The following is a 16,543-nucleotide window of genomic DNA, read 5'->3' on the forward strand; positions in this document are numbered from 1 at the left end:
CCTGCTTGTGTTCCCTCTCTCGCTGGCTATCTCTTATCTCTGTCGAATAAATAAATAAAATCTTTTAAAAAATAAATAAAATGCTTTTTGTAGTGTCAGGAAGAAAGAGCATGCTTTCCTCACTGGCAGTTAGGAGAAACCACAGTATGAAGACTACTGGAATTCCGTTAACACTTAGAGAAAATAAAGGCCCCCCCACTCTGACAATCTCAAAACTCAAAAGAAGAAAGGCAAAATCACTAACAAATGGAATATAGGGCTTTTGTGTCCATACCTATTTGTAAATTTTAAAGCATTTAGTCTTTTTTACATTTGAAACAAAGTGTTCATCAAAAGCAAGTAAATCTAGCAGAACTTATGGAAATGGTAACCATCTCAACTATGGAAGACATTTCTGAGACTAAAATAATGCTAAACATCTCCTCTAATCGCATACAATAGCATATATTTCAAATCTATTAAATTGCTTTCCAGTACATTTCAATAGACTGCACTGTACTTTGCAGTGAATTTAAGAAAAAATACAGTTTCCTGTATAGTACGTAATTTTGATTTTGTAAATATATATATAATATTAAAGGTCAGGCTCTCGGGGGAGTGGGAGATACAGGCTTCCAGCTATAGAATAAGTCACGGGGATGGAAGGCACAGCATAGGGAATATAGTCAATGGTCTAGTAGCCCCGTATGGTGACTGGTGATAGCTATGCTTGTGGTGAGCACAGATTTATGCATAGAGTTGTCAAATGATTACACAGTACACCTGAAACCAGTGCTACATTGTGTGTCAGCTGTATTTCAATTAAAAAAGTGTGGGCCACCTGGGTGGCTCAGTCGGGTTAAGCATCTACCTTCATCTCAGGTCATGATCACGGGGTCCTGGAATCGAGCCCTGCGTCGGGGCTTCTCCCTCTCCCTCTGCCTGCTGCTCCCCCTGCTTGTGCTCTCTTCTGTCAAATAAGTAAATAAAAAAAATTTTTTTAAGTGCTTTAGCACCAAACATGATACCTTTTTTTCAAACTTCCTTGAAAGTCCAGCAATTTAGGGTTTAAAACCCGATTAGTCAAATCTATTCTATTCTCTAAATTCACTCAAAATATAGCCCCCAAATAGCAAATTTTGTTAGGTTCTAATAGCTTCAATGTCCTCAATAAAATACTAGTTTGCAAATTAGTCACCAGTGGTCCTTAACAGCAGTAAAAGCAAATTTACACATTGAAGAATTTTTTTTTTTTTTAGGATTATAGAGAGAGCAAGCACAAGAGGGGGAGGGGCAGAAGGAGAGGGGAAGAGAGCAAGAACCTCAAGCAGCCTCCTCACTGAGCATAGAGCCCCAAGGCAGGGCTGGATCCCATGACCCTGAGATCAGGACACCCCAGCCAAAACCAAGAGTCGGACACTCAACCAACGGAGCCACGCAGGTGCCCCATGATTTACGCATTTAAGAATTCTATCAGAGCTCTAAATATTACCCATAGATTTGAAATGTTAATAGTTGCTCAAGGAAATAAGGAGTCATTTTCCCCTGGATTTTTTTTTTTAAGATTTTATTATTTATTTGAGAGAGAGAGAGCATGAGCAGGGGGAGGGGCAGAGGGAGAGGGAGAGAATCTCAAGCAGACTCTGCACTGAGTTTGGAGCCCAACGGGGGGCTCAATCTCATGACCTGAGCTGGAACCAAGAGTTGGTCGCTTAACTGATTGAGCCGCCCAGGCGCCCCACCCCTAGATTAGTTTTTGTATTTATAGGTTTTAGTGTTCTTAAGCCATGGCGACAGAAATCATTTGTTGGAAAAGCCTTTGTCAGCCACCTGCAAGAAAGTGTTTCACCCCCAAAAAAGCCAGTTGTGAACAATCTTGAGTCATTATTCCTTGAATCTCAGATGACAGACTATCCCGACTCTGCTTCTATAATAATAAAAATGGTAGCTGCCCCTTTCTGCACATTGATTAAATACGAGGCACTGTGCTAAACACTTCGGACACCTTGTGATTACATCCCTGTGAGGTGAGTTTACTGTCTTTAACTCACAGGTAAGGACAATGAGGCTCAAAGGGGAGCTGTACTGCATGTGGCTGAGCCAGCTTTGGAATCAGTTCAGACTGTGGAGGCCATGTTTGTAAAGAATATGCCATAGTGCTTTCTATTCGCAGACCCAGCTATTGCCCCGTGAAGCTCTCCACGCCATCACCACCCCTCTGAAGGAACACCCCCAAAGGGCTCAGCAAAGTGCCGAGCGAAATGACAGGTTTTTGTCTTGGTAACGTATGGTACTCGTTTTTTCCCATACAGTAGTTTTTTTTTCCTTAAATCATGGAACACCAGTAACTTCTCTTTAAGTTAATGCAACCCACATCTGGCAAGAGGAAACTCACTAGTTAAGATTAAAGTGTCACCTTGGGATTTCTGGCTCAGTTACATGTCATCAAACCCTCCCTTCTTTGATAATCATTTGGTGTTGGTAAACAATGCAAGGGCACTGGCAATTTATCTAGAACCAGATTGTATTTATTATGTAAATTATAAAATAATTCCTTCATCTTTTATTTATTGGTAAAGAATATCTCATTTTCAGGGCGTCTGGGTGGCTCAGTTCTTAAGCGTCTGCCTTAGGCTCAGGTCATGATCCCAGAGTCCTGGGATCGAGCCCAGCATCGGGCTCCCTGCTCAGCAGGAAGCCTACTTCTCCTTCTCACACTCCCCTTGCTTGTGTTCCCTCTCTCGCTGCCTCTCTCTGTCAATCTCTCTGTCAAATAAATAAAATAAAATAAAATAAAAATATCTTATTTTCGTTCTTAGACCTTTTTCCTCAGAACTTGCATAACATTGACACTCAACAAATATCTGCTGAATGAATGAATGAACTCTCATCCTCTCTTACCCACACCTTATAAAATCTTCCCCAACCACAATTCCGAGGAGTTTCCTACCAGCTCTTATTTTTGAGCGTTTGGTACTTTGAGGAAAACAGTATTTTCCCCAGTTTTATTAAGGTTGGGAAAGAAAAGGGAGAATTAATGATGTATCCCATTTGTATGCCTTTTCACTCACATTCCGCACCACTCCCTAACAAGAAGACAGTGTCTGTGTCCCTATTTCCCCCATTTTGGGGCCATGATTGAAGTAAAGTCCCCGATCTCTCAGGTCAAGAAAAGAATTGAATTTTCCACCTCCAACTCCATGAACTAAAAACATTCCCATTCCAAGGTACTCTGAATTCCTCAAAGAAAGTGTCTAACATTATGATTCTCTGTGAAGAACACAATTCCCAGCCATATCTTTCCTCATTGTAATATTAATAATAAAATCAGTTCTTACCATTTCTTTGGCATACTTTGTTGCCAAAGCCAAACAACGAGCAACCAGCTTTCAAAAGCTCTTGCTAATGTCAGATACAAAATGTGTTGAACCTTAAGCATTGACCCAGGTTATGAAATTTATCCTGCTGCCAGAGGCCCAGAAGACAGGCATAAAGCAGTCTTTGTAGATTGCTCCACTTTTTAAGGTCTATCTGGCATCTGAACAAGGTGCATTTTGCAAAACATCAGGCCCTGCATGGAAATCAAGGTTCCCACACTGGGAGTCCCACTCATCAGCATGCTACAAGCAGCTGGAGGTTCAAGAAAGTGTCAAAAGGGGAAACATTCACAAAGATGGAACTCAGAGAAACAAACTGAACTTATCTTGGCACCAGCTAAGTATGTTTATAGAGAAGTAAAATTATCTGTGTATTGGAATAGAGGAGGGAAAATTCATTAATTCTCCATAAGCGATGAAGTGATATTTTTACTTTTGCAAAATTAATCTCAAAGGCATTGGACCTAGAGAGATTACCTGTGAACTACCTCTTTATGGAAAGCAGAATTTCACTAAATCTGCAACTTTTTTTTTTCAAATTGCCATATCCTTTAAAGTAATTGGTATTCTCCCTACTCTCCCTCCAAGAACCAGTTACTCCTTTTCTCCTTGAACTTTCTGTGGTTGCTGAAGGGTTTCATCTTCAATGTCCTCGGGTTGCATAATGAGCCAAAGAATTCCAGCAAGAATGAATGCAGCCAGGGTGGTCCCCTAGGGAAAGATGCCCTTAGTGCTGGTTCCCTGAGTAAACAGTCAGAAATCCTAAATCAAGACCCGTGTCCCCTTTCATCAGAGTTCTGCAGATAAGCACCCTGGGAACGTAGAGAGGGATATGAAAAACAGAAAACACGGGGAAACTAAGCCAGCCAGCCAGAGATTTGGGTTGATACCACTTCCAGGCTTCAGCCATTCAATCATCTATTCTTTGATTCATTAACAGTTACTCACTTAAAGCTCACCCGGGGCCAAGGACTGAAAGGTACTAGGGATATGGTGCTGAGCAACAAAATTTTTGCCCTATTAGCATTTTATTCTAATGGGGAAACAGCCAGTAAACAATTATACATAACTGTTATGGACCGAATTGTGTGTCCCTCCACCTGCCCTCCCCCAAATTTATATTTGAAGCTCTAATCCCCATGTGACTCATTTGTTTGGAGATAAGTCTTTTAAGGAGGTAATTAAGAGTAAATGAGGTCATAAGGATGGAGCCCTAATCTGATAGGAATGGTGTCCACATAAGAAGAGGAGACACCCCAAGAGCCCCTGACCCCCAACCCATCTCCCTCCCTCCCCCAGACCCTCTCTTTCCCTACATGCACAGAGAGAGGCCATGTGAGGACACAATGAGAAGGTGACCTCCTACAAGCCCCGGAAAGAGGCCTCACAAGAAACCAACACTGATGGCGTATTGACCTTGGATGGGCCTCTAGAATTATGAGAAAATAAATTTCTGTTACTTAAGCAACCTAGGCTGTGGTATTTCGTTATGGCAACCCAAGCAGACTAATACAGTAGTGTAATGCTGAGTAATGATAAGAAACATGAAAAGAATAAAATAACAGCAGAAGGATTGACAGTGATGGAGTGAGACCTCTGTTGAATGTGGCAACTAGGAAAGGCCATTGGGGAAGACCATTCCAGGCTGAAGTATTTCTGGGGGAATGAATTCCCTGACATGGGAACAAAACTGAGGCATGTGAGGAAGAGCCAGAAAGTTTGTTGCATCCCAAACACATTAGGTAGGGCGCAAGTCAAAGCAAATGGGGACAGAGAGGGGAAACCAAGGGCCGGATCATCAGGGCCACACAGGTCACGGCACAGACTTCAGATTTTATTCTAATTTTAATCAGGAGAGTGGCAAATATGATTTACCTGCCAAGTGTCCCTAGTTACAAAGCAAGGATACTACAGGAGAAAGAGCCTGGAAGCTGGGAAATGGCTATGAGGCGGGTTTCATACTCAGAGTGAGAAATGATGGGCCCATGGGCTGGAGGGAATGGGGGTGAAGAGCTAAGAAGTAGTTGGATTCAGAGTTTATTTTCAGGATAATCCGGGGTTTGTCCCAACGAACTGGATGTGATGCACAAGAGAAACAGTCAAGGGCAACAAATTGAGCTGTGCAACTGGGTAATTGCCATGCCATCTACTAAGATAATAAAACAGCAGGAGACCCAAGTTTGGTAAAGAGTGGGGTTGAATCAAGAGTTCAGTTTTGCACATGTTAAAATTTGAGATGCCTGTTAGATATGCAAGTGGAGATGTTGAATAGGCAATTGGATAGACCAGCATGGAGTTCAGGGAGAGGTTAGGACTAGAGATAAAAAATTGAGTGTCATTAGCATTTAAATGGTATGGAAAGCCAGAAGATGGAAAATCACCATAATTACTGCCAGCACCTGCTTCTCAGTTTACAGATCCATCTTTAGAGGTGGGGGGAGGAAATGGGGGCTGTTTTCCTCTCTTTCTTCTCCTCCTTTCCCTGCTTCAACCCCTCAAAGATTCCCCGATCTGGCTTCAAGAGGTCTTGGTCTTTGCTCCAGCTAGTGACTGGCTGTCCTGCATCGCATCACATTTGGGCCAGTGCAGCTGGGCTGAGCCCACCGAGCCTCATCCAACAGTCACCTGCCCCACAGCCCTCTCACCGGCGAAGCTTGTTGCTTTGTGAGCTAGGCTCAGTCCAGGCCTAGCCTGGCCTCTCCAAAACCTGGATCTCTGATGGAGGTGAGTCTTTTCCTGGCAGCCTGCCTGTCTCTCTTACCGTCCCATGGGCCTGGGATCTTCACTGACTCTTGGCCTTCCTTCAGCTCCAGTAGGAGAACAATGCAGCAAGTTTCTCTGGTGGGACCAGAGGCTTCTTTTGTTAATGGAAAAGAAAAACAACTGCTTTTAGTGGATACGGGAGAAAACGCAGGTCTCTCTGGGAGTCAACAATCTCACTAGGTATACATTGCCCCTGAACTGTGAACGAAGAGGGTGGCTTTGAAAGGGGAGACTCCATGACCTGGCCTGGCTAGATTATGGAGAATTATTTAAGAATGCGCTATAATCACAAGTCAGATCTGGACAGGAACCCAAGACTGCCAGCACCTGAGGAGTGCTGCTGGTGGCCTAGAGTGGAAATCTTCCAACTGGGGTGTGAATAACTTGAAAATGAAAAAGGGAGGTTTACGGATGCTCATTTTTAGGACCCTAAAACTGAGCTGTTTAAGAACGCTTCTGTGCCAGGGCGCCTGGCTGGCTCAGTGGGAAGAACAAGGGACTCTTGATCTTGGGCTTCTGAGTTCGAGCCCCATGTTGGGTGTAGAGACTACTTAAAATAAAAATCTTAAAAAAAGTCTGTGCCTTAACTCTGCAGGACCTCATGCTGCTTTTTCTTTGCCACTGCCTGTCTGTTACTGCCTGCTTCCCACTTCGTAAAAGAATTCCCACCTGGAATATTAGGAAGGCATTGCTCCTGGATGTAGAGTTGCTAAGAAACTACTCAAAATATTAATTTCAAAGAAGGATCCTTAAAAAAAAATCCTTAAATTATTTATCAAGGGACCATAATTTTGAACTTTATTCCCAGCTTAAACACACCATATATATTACCAATTCAAGGATACTCATTTTTGCTTTTGGTTTTCAGCTCGGCGGAGGCGAAAGTACAACTGTCTTTGGTCATCCTGAATCTGGGTTCATCCAAAACCGGCCACCTCCACCATGCTGCCTAAATTTTTTGGCCCCAACAATATCGAAGTCGTGTACCTGCAGTGCACCAGTGGGGACGCTGGTACCATGTCTGCCGTGGCCCTGAAGATCTGTCTCCAAAAATGGTTGGTGATACATCGCCAAGGGAATTGGTGATCAGAAGGGTCTGAGGGTGACAGTGAAACTGACCATTCAGAACAGACAGGCCCAGATTGAAGTCGTACCTTCTGCCTCTGCCCTGATTGTCAAAGCCCTCAAGGAATCAAGAGACAGAAAGAAGCAGAAAAACATTAAGCACAGTGGAAATACCACTTTTGATGAGATCGTCAACACTACCTGGCAGATGCAGCACCGATCTTGAGCCACAGAACTCTCTGGAACCACTGAAGAGATCCTGGGGACTCAGGGCACCTGGCTGGCTCAGTCAGTAGAGCATGAGATGTTTGATCTCAGGATTGTGGGTTTGAACCCCACATTGGGCATAGAGCATACTTAAAAAAAAAATTAGAAAAACCCACAATGACTTCATCTAAGGAAGAGAATGCTGAGAGTCAACACATTGTTATCCATCGTGCAATAATCATCACTTACTTTCCTCCGATGGTTTTCAAATGATTGGACGGGAAAGTCATAGTACTGCAATCTGATGTTCAGAAATGTTAGGGTTTTCAGTATTTTTATTTTCCAAACATTATTTTAAAAGAACATTAAAAGCATCAGAAATACAAATCTGGCCTAAAGGTTAACATCAGAACAATTATAAAATGTTTGAAATACATCACATACTTGCATCACAGTAAAGCATCAAGAGAACTAATTAATGTACCCTGCTAATAATTAGTCATAATTCAACTGAATTCTCATTATTTTTAGTTCTCAGTTTAGCCCTTAGAGAGAAGTTATATATGTCTATCCATATCTCCCGCTATAGATAGACATATATAACTTACGAAGAGATAAGTTGTATCTATCTCTGTATCTCCACATAGACGTAGAGATAGGTGTGAAGGAGGGCTAAGAATCTAGCCCACCACGTATTTCATGCAAGTTAAATCAGTAATTTCTTGATGAGCGTAAAGAGACAAAATACCTCATATGCGCATGCTTACTTTTTTTTATACCATAACTTTCACCCCCCAAAGATGGATCAAGTCATCTCAAACTCAAAGGTGGTACAAGAAGGCTGTCAGGTCAAATTTTACAAGTAGAAATTACTTTTAAAAAATCTTTTATTGAATCACACTGGAAATGCCTAGCCAAAAAAGACATACTTTAAAAAGTATATTCTTGATTAATCTTAGTAATTATAAAGCTGTTTGGCTTATTGGAATAAATACCCAGTTCTAAATTTAGACAAACGTCTAATACCTAATTAGAATTCTCTTCAAATGATCTTGGAGAGGATATTAGATTTCTTAGTTCTTTGTTAAAAAGGGGTAATATATACTATCCCTATCTCGTGGGAGTATTAATAAATGAAAAGAGTGTTGTATTAAAAATATAAAAGCATAATTGAAATAGGTTATAGTGACTTCCAAAAATAGCATTCAATTACAAACAAGAAAAAAATGTGACAGAGTGGCTATTTTCTCTCCTGTTAGAAAATTTAATAGCAAAATAAAGGAAGAAAAGGCGAGAAGGAAGGGAAGGAGAAATTCCTAAAAGGTGAATTCAAAAATAAAATCAAACCCCTATCTCACACTTAAACCTCACCAACAGAGTGACTGGTCAGTGCTGGAAGGCGGCAGTGGGATGGGGCCGCACAGCGCTCCCGCGGAACATCCGCTGTCTTCTCTACACCTCGCAGCACTCCTGTACTTGGGGACAGCCTGGAGAGGGAGCTGTACACTGAATACCTTTCATCCAACCTGCAGTAACAGTTCCGGAACGTAACAATTTCTAAAGATAGGTTTGGGATCTTAATGGTCATCTTGAGTCTAACAGCTATAGTTCCAAAATTGTAGCGAGTTCAAAAGCTAACTGTATAATGAAAATATTTTTACATAAAAATATGCATTTATGGTTGTTATGCTAGGAATCACAGAGTAGATCATAAAATTAGTTTTAGGTATAGAAATACTTAATCAGGTTTCCTTATTGCCCATGGCCAAGATTCATGGGAGAGAAATAACACAATGAGTTTGAAAACAGATCATCTTAAGAATTTTTCCACCACAGTGATATTTAAACAAAGACAAAAAAAAATTATTTTTAAAGAGTTACTTAGAGACTTTGTCAGCTTGTTAACAAACCGTCCTCACACAGAAGGAATGCATAAATCAAAATACTTCCGATCTCATCCTCACACCTTCTTAAGCAATAATGAAGATCACCTAAGACACAAGAGCTGTCCAGACTGCTTCCCACATCGCCACACCCTGGCTGGGAGGACCACAGTTAGTGCCTCTACCCCCAGAAATCACTAGGACTCTTGGGTAAGCTGATTCCAAAATAGAATAATTCATTTTTAGCAAGCAAGAGCATACTTCTTTAAAAAGAAAAAACTATACAGCTAGTCAATTCGCACAAAATAATAGTCTATAATAAGAAATGGTAGCCATCATAATTCTTGGCTGACTGTCTTAGGAAAGCAAAGTACCTAACGTCTGTGTGTCTTGGGTAACGTAATTACCGAGAATGTATTTTGGATTCTCGGTTTTGACAACACATTATGTATTCAAATAAGCCTGCTACCAAAAAAGTGTATTGTTCCCCATTTCAACACTTCCAAGAATCAAAATGTATAGTTCAATAAAAAATTCACCTCAGTGAAGATCATACCTTCACAGTGTTTAAAAAATCCAGCTCATGTGTACTTCGAAGACCCCAAGCACAGACTCAAATGGTAACCATCAGTTCATTTTCCTTTAATATACTAGCATGGTCATTCCTGGCATCTGTTTGAAAGTTTGGTACCAAACATCTGAGCATAGGTCGGGGTAAAAACCTTAATAAATGCTTACATAAAATCTTAAAACGTCAAGAAACCACAAAGCAAATCAATGGATGCTAATACTCCAGACAGAAGAAAATCATAACTGCCAAGTGTTCTCTGAGTCTTGAAGTTTTCATCTACCACTGGGCTCACAAAAGTGAAAATCGGTTAGTATCCGAAACAAAAACAGTTTGCACAAGGGGGTCCAGCCTCCAGGACACTAAACGGACGGCACTGGGATCTGCCTGGCTGACGTGCTGTCGTATTCTTGCATTAAGTCGTTAGTGGTGTGATAATGCATGGCGATATAGGAGTTGGCAAACCCGAACGAGTTCACCGGCTTCAAGTTCCGCGGGAGGCTCTCTCCCTGCGAGGGGCTGCTGTTATAAATGCTGTAGTACGGCTCGATCCGAGTGTTGATGGGCGTGGAGCTGCTCTGCCCGTGGTGCTGATGCCCAGCTGAGATCTTGGGGCTGACAACACTTTCCTTCGAATGACTTGGGCCGCAAGCCTGGTCCACAAACTTCTTCTGGGGCTTTGGAGACAACATGTAGGCAGAGTTGGTCTCATGATGGGAGGACTTGTTTCTGTTGATCTCAAGGTTCCCTTTTCCCATGGCTCGAAGTCGAGTCTTCTGTTTGCAGCAGAAAAAACCCAGGCCGACGTACTGGAGGCACCAGAGCGCTTTCCTTCTCAGCCCGGCGCTGTTCCGAGAATATATAAAAGGGTTTAACCCTGACTTGAAAAATATAAGGGTAAATCCAAACAGTTCAAACTGGTAGAGGATGAAGCTCCCACTGCGGGACAGGACCACCTGCACCAAGGAAATCCCCAGGGGAAGACAGCACACCAGGACGGAGAGCACAATAACCACGCAGGTGACCACCGCCTTGGAGTCCTTGGCCGTGGACAGGTTGACCGCCGACACGAGCTGGAGCCGGCTGGCCGCTGGGGTGTGTATCTGGTGAAGGCTCTTGGTGTATCCGTGGGTCTGAATGTGCTGCAGCTTGTTGTAATTCTGGTTTCTGTAGAGAGCCGGCACGGTACACTGCCCCGGGTTGCCCGCTCCCTTGCCGGGGGCCCCCATGAAAGGCTGCGGTCTGGAAGCGTCCACCGTGATCACCGGGGGGCTCTTCCTGACTTGAGCGTTCTTCCGCAGCGTCTGCGCAATCATGATGTAGGAGACGGACACCACCGCCACGCAGAAGGTGAAGTCCACCACGTACAGAGACACAATGGCCTTCCCTTCTCCGGCCGTCAGGCTGGACATGGGGAGGCAGAGGTGGGACTTGCTGGTTTTCAGGGTGCCCAGGGTGGCCAGAGTGAAACTGGTGGCCCAGAGAAGCAGGGTGAGAAGCGCGGTGCAGGGAAAGGAGGCCGTGCGATTGGGCTGCTTCCCCAGCACCATGCGGAGCCGGTGCAGGGCGATCACGGCCACGGTCTTGAGGGACATGATGATGAAGCCGGAACTGGTGACGTGGAAGGTGAAGCAGAAAGCATCGGGGATGCCCCTGGCGGGGCTGAGGAAGAGCACGAAGGTGAACATGGGGGCTGTCACGCCACAGATGAAGAGGTCGCAGAAGGACAGGTTCAGGATCATGAAATCAAAGTTGGTTCTGAACTTCCGGAAGGCTGGATCAAAGAAGGACAAGAAGACGATGAAGTTGCCGTAAGAGCCCAGGCAGAAGATGACCGCCAGCAGAAAAGTACAGGTGACCAAAGTGGCCGTGTGGATGAGGTGCTGAAGGTCCCCCGGGACGGCGGTGCCGTTTCCTCCCTGGGAGCGAGGCGCGCGCAGCAACGTGCCATTGGGAGCGTTGTCCAGGGGCTCCGTGGAGTTCATCTTCACACACGAGGGCCTCTTCCTTCTGGGGCGGGGGAGTCAGGGCCGCGACTCACGGCTGTGCCGCATGTGACAAAGGAGGCCCGAGGCAGAAAAGCCTGTGCACAGAAACGCACACCCAGAGACAGAATTAATGTAGAAAGCAGAGTGATCTCAGGATTTTGTACAAATGGACTAGAGTTTTTTTAGTTCTGACCTGACGCAGAGAAAGCATTTCTCCTCTCGAGGCCCAACACAGAAAAGACACAAACACCTCAAAATACATTCCTTCAGCTAATTTCAGGTTTCCTGGCACAGAGATTTGCAAAATCAAAATCGTTTAAGCATCACCTGGAGAGTGGGTTAGAAAGAGCAGATTCCTGGGCCTCACCCTTTGACTTTCTGATTGGAGGGTATGCAAATGTTACTTTTAGAAATACTGTGGTACCTCACACTGGAGATCCAAGAACATAACTTCTCCACCAAAGAGATCACACTGTACTTAGAGCCTGATGTAAATCAGACGACAGCAGAGTGCTGTGGAAGTAAGAGAAGGGAAACCTAATCCACCCTGGGGTGGCGGCTGAGAGAGGCTGAAGGGAGTGCTGGTGAGGAGGAGGTGAGGAGTGAGGAGGCGAGGAGAACTGGGGGGAAGGGGTAGGGCAGGGACTAGGGGGAGACAGGCTGGGAGGACAGTAGGTCTTACAGCACTTGCTTGAGACACAAGCCAGAGGGTACTGCTGAAGTATCCTGTGGCCCCCACAAATCACTAACAAATCCTCTTTCTTTCCCTAGGAACAAGCCTTTATTTTCCATTATGTGTAATTTCTTCTGCCTGCTGGTAATTTCTTTTTTTTTTTTTTTAAAGATTTTATTTATTTATTCAACAGAGAGAGAGACAGCCAGCGAGAGAGGGAACACGCAGGGGGAGTGGGAGAGGAAGAAGCAGGGCTCATAGCAGAAGAGCCTGATGTGGGGCTCGATCCCATAACGCTGGGATCACGCCCTGAGCCGAAGGCAGACGCTCAACAGCTGTGCCACCCAGGCGCCTCCTGCTGGTAATTTCTTGGCCAACTCCCTATCTTCCTTTGGAAAAAACTTTGTGCGGGACTACATTTAAGAGGAAAAAATGAAAGCATTGAAGGATATCAATTATATTTGAGATTTACGAGGTGCAAAGTCAACTCTCTGTACCAAGGTGAGTTATTATTCCAACAGCAATATCCTCACGACGAAGCAGGAGGCACAGCCCCACTCACGCAGCCATTGGCTCAGTTTACGTTGACCAAGTGCACGCTCTATGCCAGCTTTACGCTAGGTCCTGTGGGTAGACACAGGAGTAAGACCTGGCCACCGCTTTAAAAGAGTAACTTCTTTTTCTTCTTGACCTTTATTCTTTTAAACTTTTTTTTTTTTCAATGAGATTTAAGGTACATTCACACATCTTGGATTGTTCCAAATCCCAAAGCCCTGTGTGGCCCAGGGCCCACTTTGCTCTGAAGGGTGCTTCCAGCGGGACAGCTGAAGTTGTTCCTTAGACACTGGTGCAGTGCTCTTGACAACTCAAAGATATTGCTTGCATCCAGCATTTTAGGAATAATCAATGGCACTGGGGAGGTCCAGGGGTGATGTTCCAAATATTTAACCACCAGCTCCAGCTGGGTCCCAGAGGCCTCCGGCTGTGTCAGGGGTTAACCCTTCAGTTGCTGGATCGTGGGGCACAGAGAAGAGAGGCCAGGGCCATGAAGGATTACTGCTCAGAGCCCCAAACTCAGGGGCTCTGAGCAGCAGCTACGAACCACCTGAATGGAAGTCTCTCTGCATTCAGTAGCAGGTATGGCTATGCCAGTGAATACTGGACAAGTTTCAATCCTAGGGAGGTCCATACATCTAATAGATATTCTTTATGAAGGAAGAAGATGGCCTATTCTTTATTCTCAATGGTCAAACATATTGTCAGATCACGACAATATGATGAATTTCTCCACTGGCAAGGGAGACTAGCTTTTCTGTACTTTCCTTATAAAAGTTCTGTGAGAGAAAAATATAAACCCCCAACCACTTGTTTCTTGATTAGAATTAAAAAATAATGGATAGCTTACTGTTTTCACTTAAAGACCATGGGCCTGCTTCTGAATCCTTTTTTTTTTTTTTAAAGATTTTATTTATTTATTTGACAGAGATAGAGACAGCCAGAGAGAGAGGGAACACAAGCAGGGGGAGTGGGAGAGGAAGAAGCAGGCTCATAGCAGAGGAGCCTGATGTGGGGCTGGATCCCATAACGCTGGGATCACGCCCTGAGCCGAAGGCAGACGCTTAACCGCTGTGCCACCCAGGCGCCCCCTGAATCCTTTTTGATAGCTATGTAGTAAAAAAGACAACCTTTTACTGTTTGTTTTTTCATTGTTAATTGGAGGATTGGGATTAGATGATGATAAGAGAAGTAGCAAAGAAAACTCAATTTGAGGAGGCAGGAGGGCAGAGAGAGGCAATACTATTGTTTCTAGCAATCCTCCTGCCCCAGAAGGGTTTCCTCTTTGGAGGCTGGGAAATGAACAGGGCTGAAGATGGGAGCAGGAATTTGGTTTGGGAAATTAGAAGAATGAAGCATCTGGAATTGATGCTAAGAGAAATATCGAGTAGGTAGGTAGTAATGAAGAAAAAAGGTGATAAATTATGGAGACCGCAGGCTAGGAGATATTTGGAAACATAACTGTCAAGGGGAAGATGGGATAATGATGAGGCACTGACATTAGTCAAGAATAAGAGGCAGGGGGAAAAAAAAGATTTGGAGGAGCTGAGGATAAACTTCCATTTTCTGCACAGTGATAATTTTTTCAATACATTTAAAAATTTTCAGATTTTTAAAAAAGAATTCTAGGTCAGTAATATAATTATCAGTACCATTAATATAGTATGTTAACTTTGTTGAGTGCTTATGATGTGCCGGGGGCTGTCCTCAATGTGCCATACTATTAACTTACTGAATCCTCACAACCCTGAGACAGTATAACGCATCCCCATTTTACAGATAAGGAAACTGAGTTGGAGAAAGAGCTCCTAATTTAAAGCGGTGGGGGCATGGATTGGAAGCTAAGCAGGTGCTGCCTATAGCTGACACTCAGCATCACTGGTTTAACTCAACAAAGAGATAGGGCATCCCACAGGTCAGAAGACAGTTACAGCAGTCTTCGCTTATCGGGCGGTTAGCATTTACGTCCCGGAAGCTTTACATAAGCTATCAAACTTTACTTCAGGCCCAGTATAATCCTATGAAGTAGGTATTACAATCCCTACCCAACTGTAAGTTCCTGGAACTAAAAATATGAACACACACACACACTTCTATGTACCTTTAGACAAGGTTGATAATTATGGTTCTGGCATAAAGTAATTATAAATCATTCTTATTGGATCATTCGAAAAAAAGCAATGAGAGGCTGGGAAGAAAAGTTAAAGCAGAACACAGAACAGAAATAAAGGTTTTGGCAGAGAAACTTTAAGAGCAAAGGAGGAAATGAAGGAAAAGTAAACTGACTTCTGGGACTTTGAAGAAAGAGGAGGCTGAGATCACAATTTTGAACGAAGTTACGATGGTAGCGTTGTAAAACTCAATGATTTGCAGGGGTGGGGGAGTAAATGAATACCTATTTGGTACTCCTAAATAGTGAATACAGATTACCAACGTTCTTTTCAATGCAAGCATACTAGCTTTTATTTCTGGCACCATAAGTAGGTGATTAAAATTGTAAAATCAAAAATTTTAAGTTGGAACACCAGTCTTAAGCAGGCATGTTAGCCGCAGTAAGATAGAATGAATTCACATCTATGTGCATCTTGTTACAACTACGGAGGAGGGATCCTAAAGTAACTAGTAAGCAAGGAATAGTAAGTGAAAATTTGTGTACAGTGTCAATGATTTCTCACTAAGATGTGTTAAGAGCCTATGATAATCTAGGGTGCTGTCTTAATATTTTAGTACATATGAAAACATTTTGTTTGAGCTTTTACAAGTTAGTTCGTGGCTTGGATTCTTCCAGCTCGTTTTCTCCCCCCTCATAATGCCTTAAATTCCTCGAGGTCAGGCATTTTCACAGTCTAATCCTCACAGAGAGCAAGGTTCTGTACTATTATTATCCCCATTTTATTTGTATTGATCAGGAAAACCTCAGGGAAGTTAGATGACTTGCCCAAGGTCACTAAGATACAAGCCAGATTTATCTGATTTCAGAGCCCACGCTTTTTCTCCCCAGTTCAACTACCTCTTGAAGCCTGGAGCGGCTGACGGGTTGGGGTAGGGTCGGTGGATGAGGGAGGCCCCTGGTCTGGGGATGGAGAGAGAGGCTTTGGGGAGGCGAGAGCGACCCCAGCCAGGGACAGGCTGTGGGTAGGTGCTCCCGGGGTGCGGAAGGTAAGGAGGGCCTAGTTCGGACCACGAAGCTTGTAAGAGAATCGGCAGAGGGATGGTGGGGTGCGGAAGCTCAGGCAGGGCATGGGCAGTGGGGAACGGGTTCCGCGGCCCGGCAGAGCCCGGGAGCCGGCCAGGCAGGGGCGAGATGGCTCCCCGCAGGCCGCGCCAGGAGGGCAGGTGCGCGGCGGCCGGGCCTGGAGCGGCGCAACCGCGCTCCTCTTAAACCGTTGGCTTCCCGGGGCCCGGCCCCCCCGGCCCCCGCGGGGCGTCCCCTCCGGGGCCCGCGGCCTCTCACCTGCCCGGTGGCCGCAGCGCCGCCCCCCGCC

At 44.4% G+C, this 16,543-nt stretch overlaps 2 protein-coding genes across 2 annotated transcripts in view; one reads left to right on the forward strand and one right to left on the reverse strand.

The window, feature by feature from the left end:
- ERLEC1 (endoplasmic reticulum lectin 1) overlaps positions 1 to 9,100 on the forward strand; it is a 40,180-nt gene extending 31,080 nt beyond the window's left edge. Inside the window, exon 14 of the mRNA XM_034659127.1 lies at positions 6,988 to 9,100. Within this exon, the coding sequence (XP_034515018.1) occupies positions 6,988 to 7,155 (168 nt within the window). The 3' untranslated portion in view covers positions 7,156 to 9,100. The remainder of the gene's footprint in view (positions 1 to 6,987) is intronic.
- A 38-nt stretch (positions 9,101 to 9,138) lies between these two features.
- GPR75 (G protein-coupled receptor 75) lies at positions 9,139 to 16,543 on the reverse strand. The gene is made up of 2 exons (XM_034659124.1): positions 16,513 to 16,543; positions 9,139 to 11,925 (listed from the first exon to the last, which is right to left on the reverse strand). Exon 2 carries the CDS (start codon positions 11,825 to 11,827, stop codon positions 10,205 to 10,207), a length of 1,623 nt encoding a protein of 540 aa, XP_034515015.1. The 5' UTR covers positions 11,828 to 11,925; positions 16,513 to 16,543; the 3' UTR covers positions 9,139 to 10,204.

Source organism: Ailuropoda melanoleuca, chromosome 4 (assembly GCF_002007445.2).
Source record: "Ailuropoda melanoleuca isolate Jingjing chromosome 4, ASM200744v2, whole genome shotgun sequence".
NCBI lineage: Eukaryota > Metazoa > Chordata > Mammalia > Carnivora > Ursidae > Ailuropoda > Ailuropoda melanoleuca.

What these genes read in the sequence shown, in the direction of transcription:
- GPR75 (XM_034659124.1), bottom strand. Translation starts at nt 11,827, where the DNA reads ATGAACTCCACGGAGCCCCTGGACAACGCTCCCAATGGCACGTTGCTG.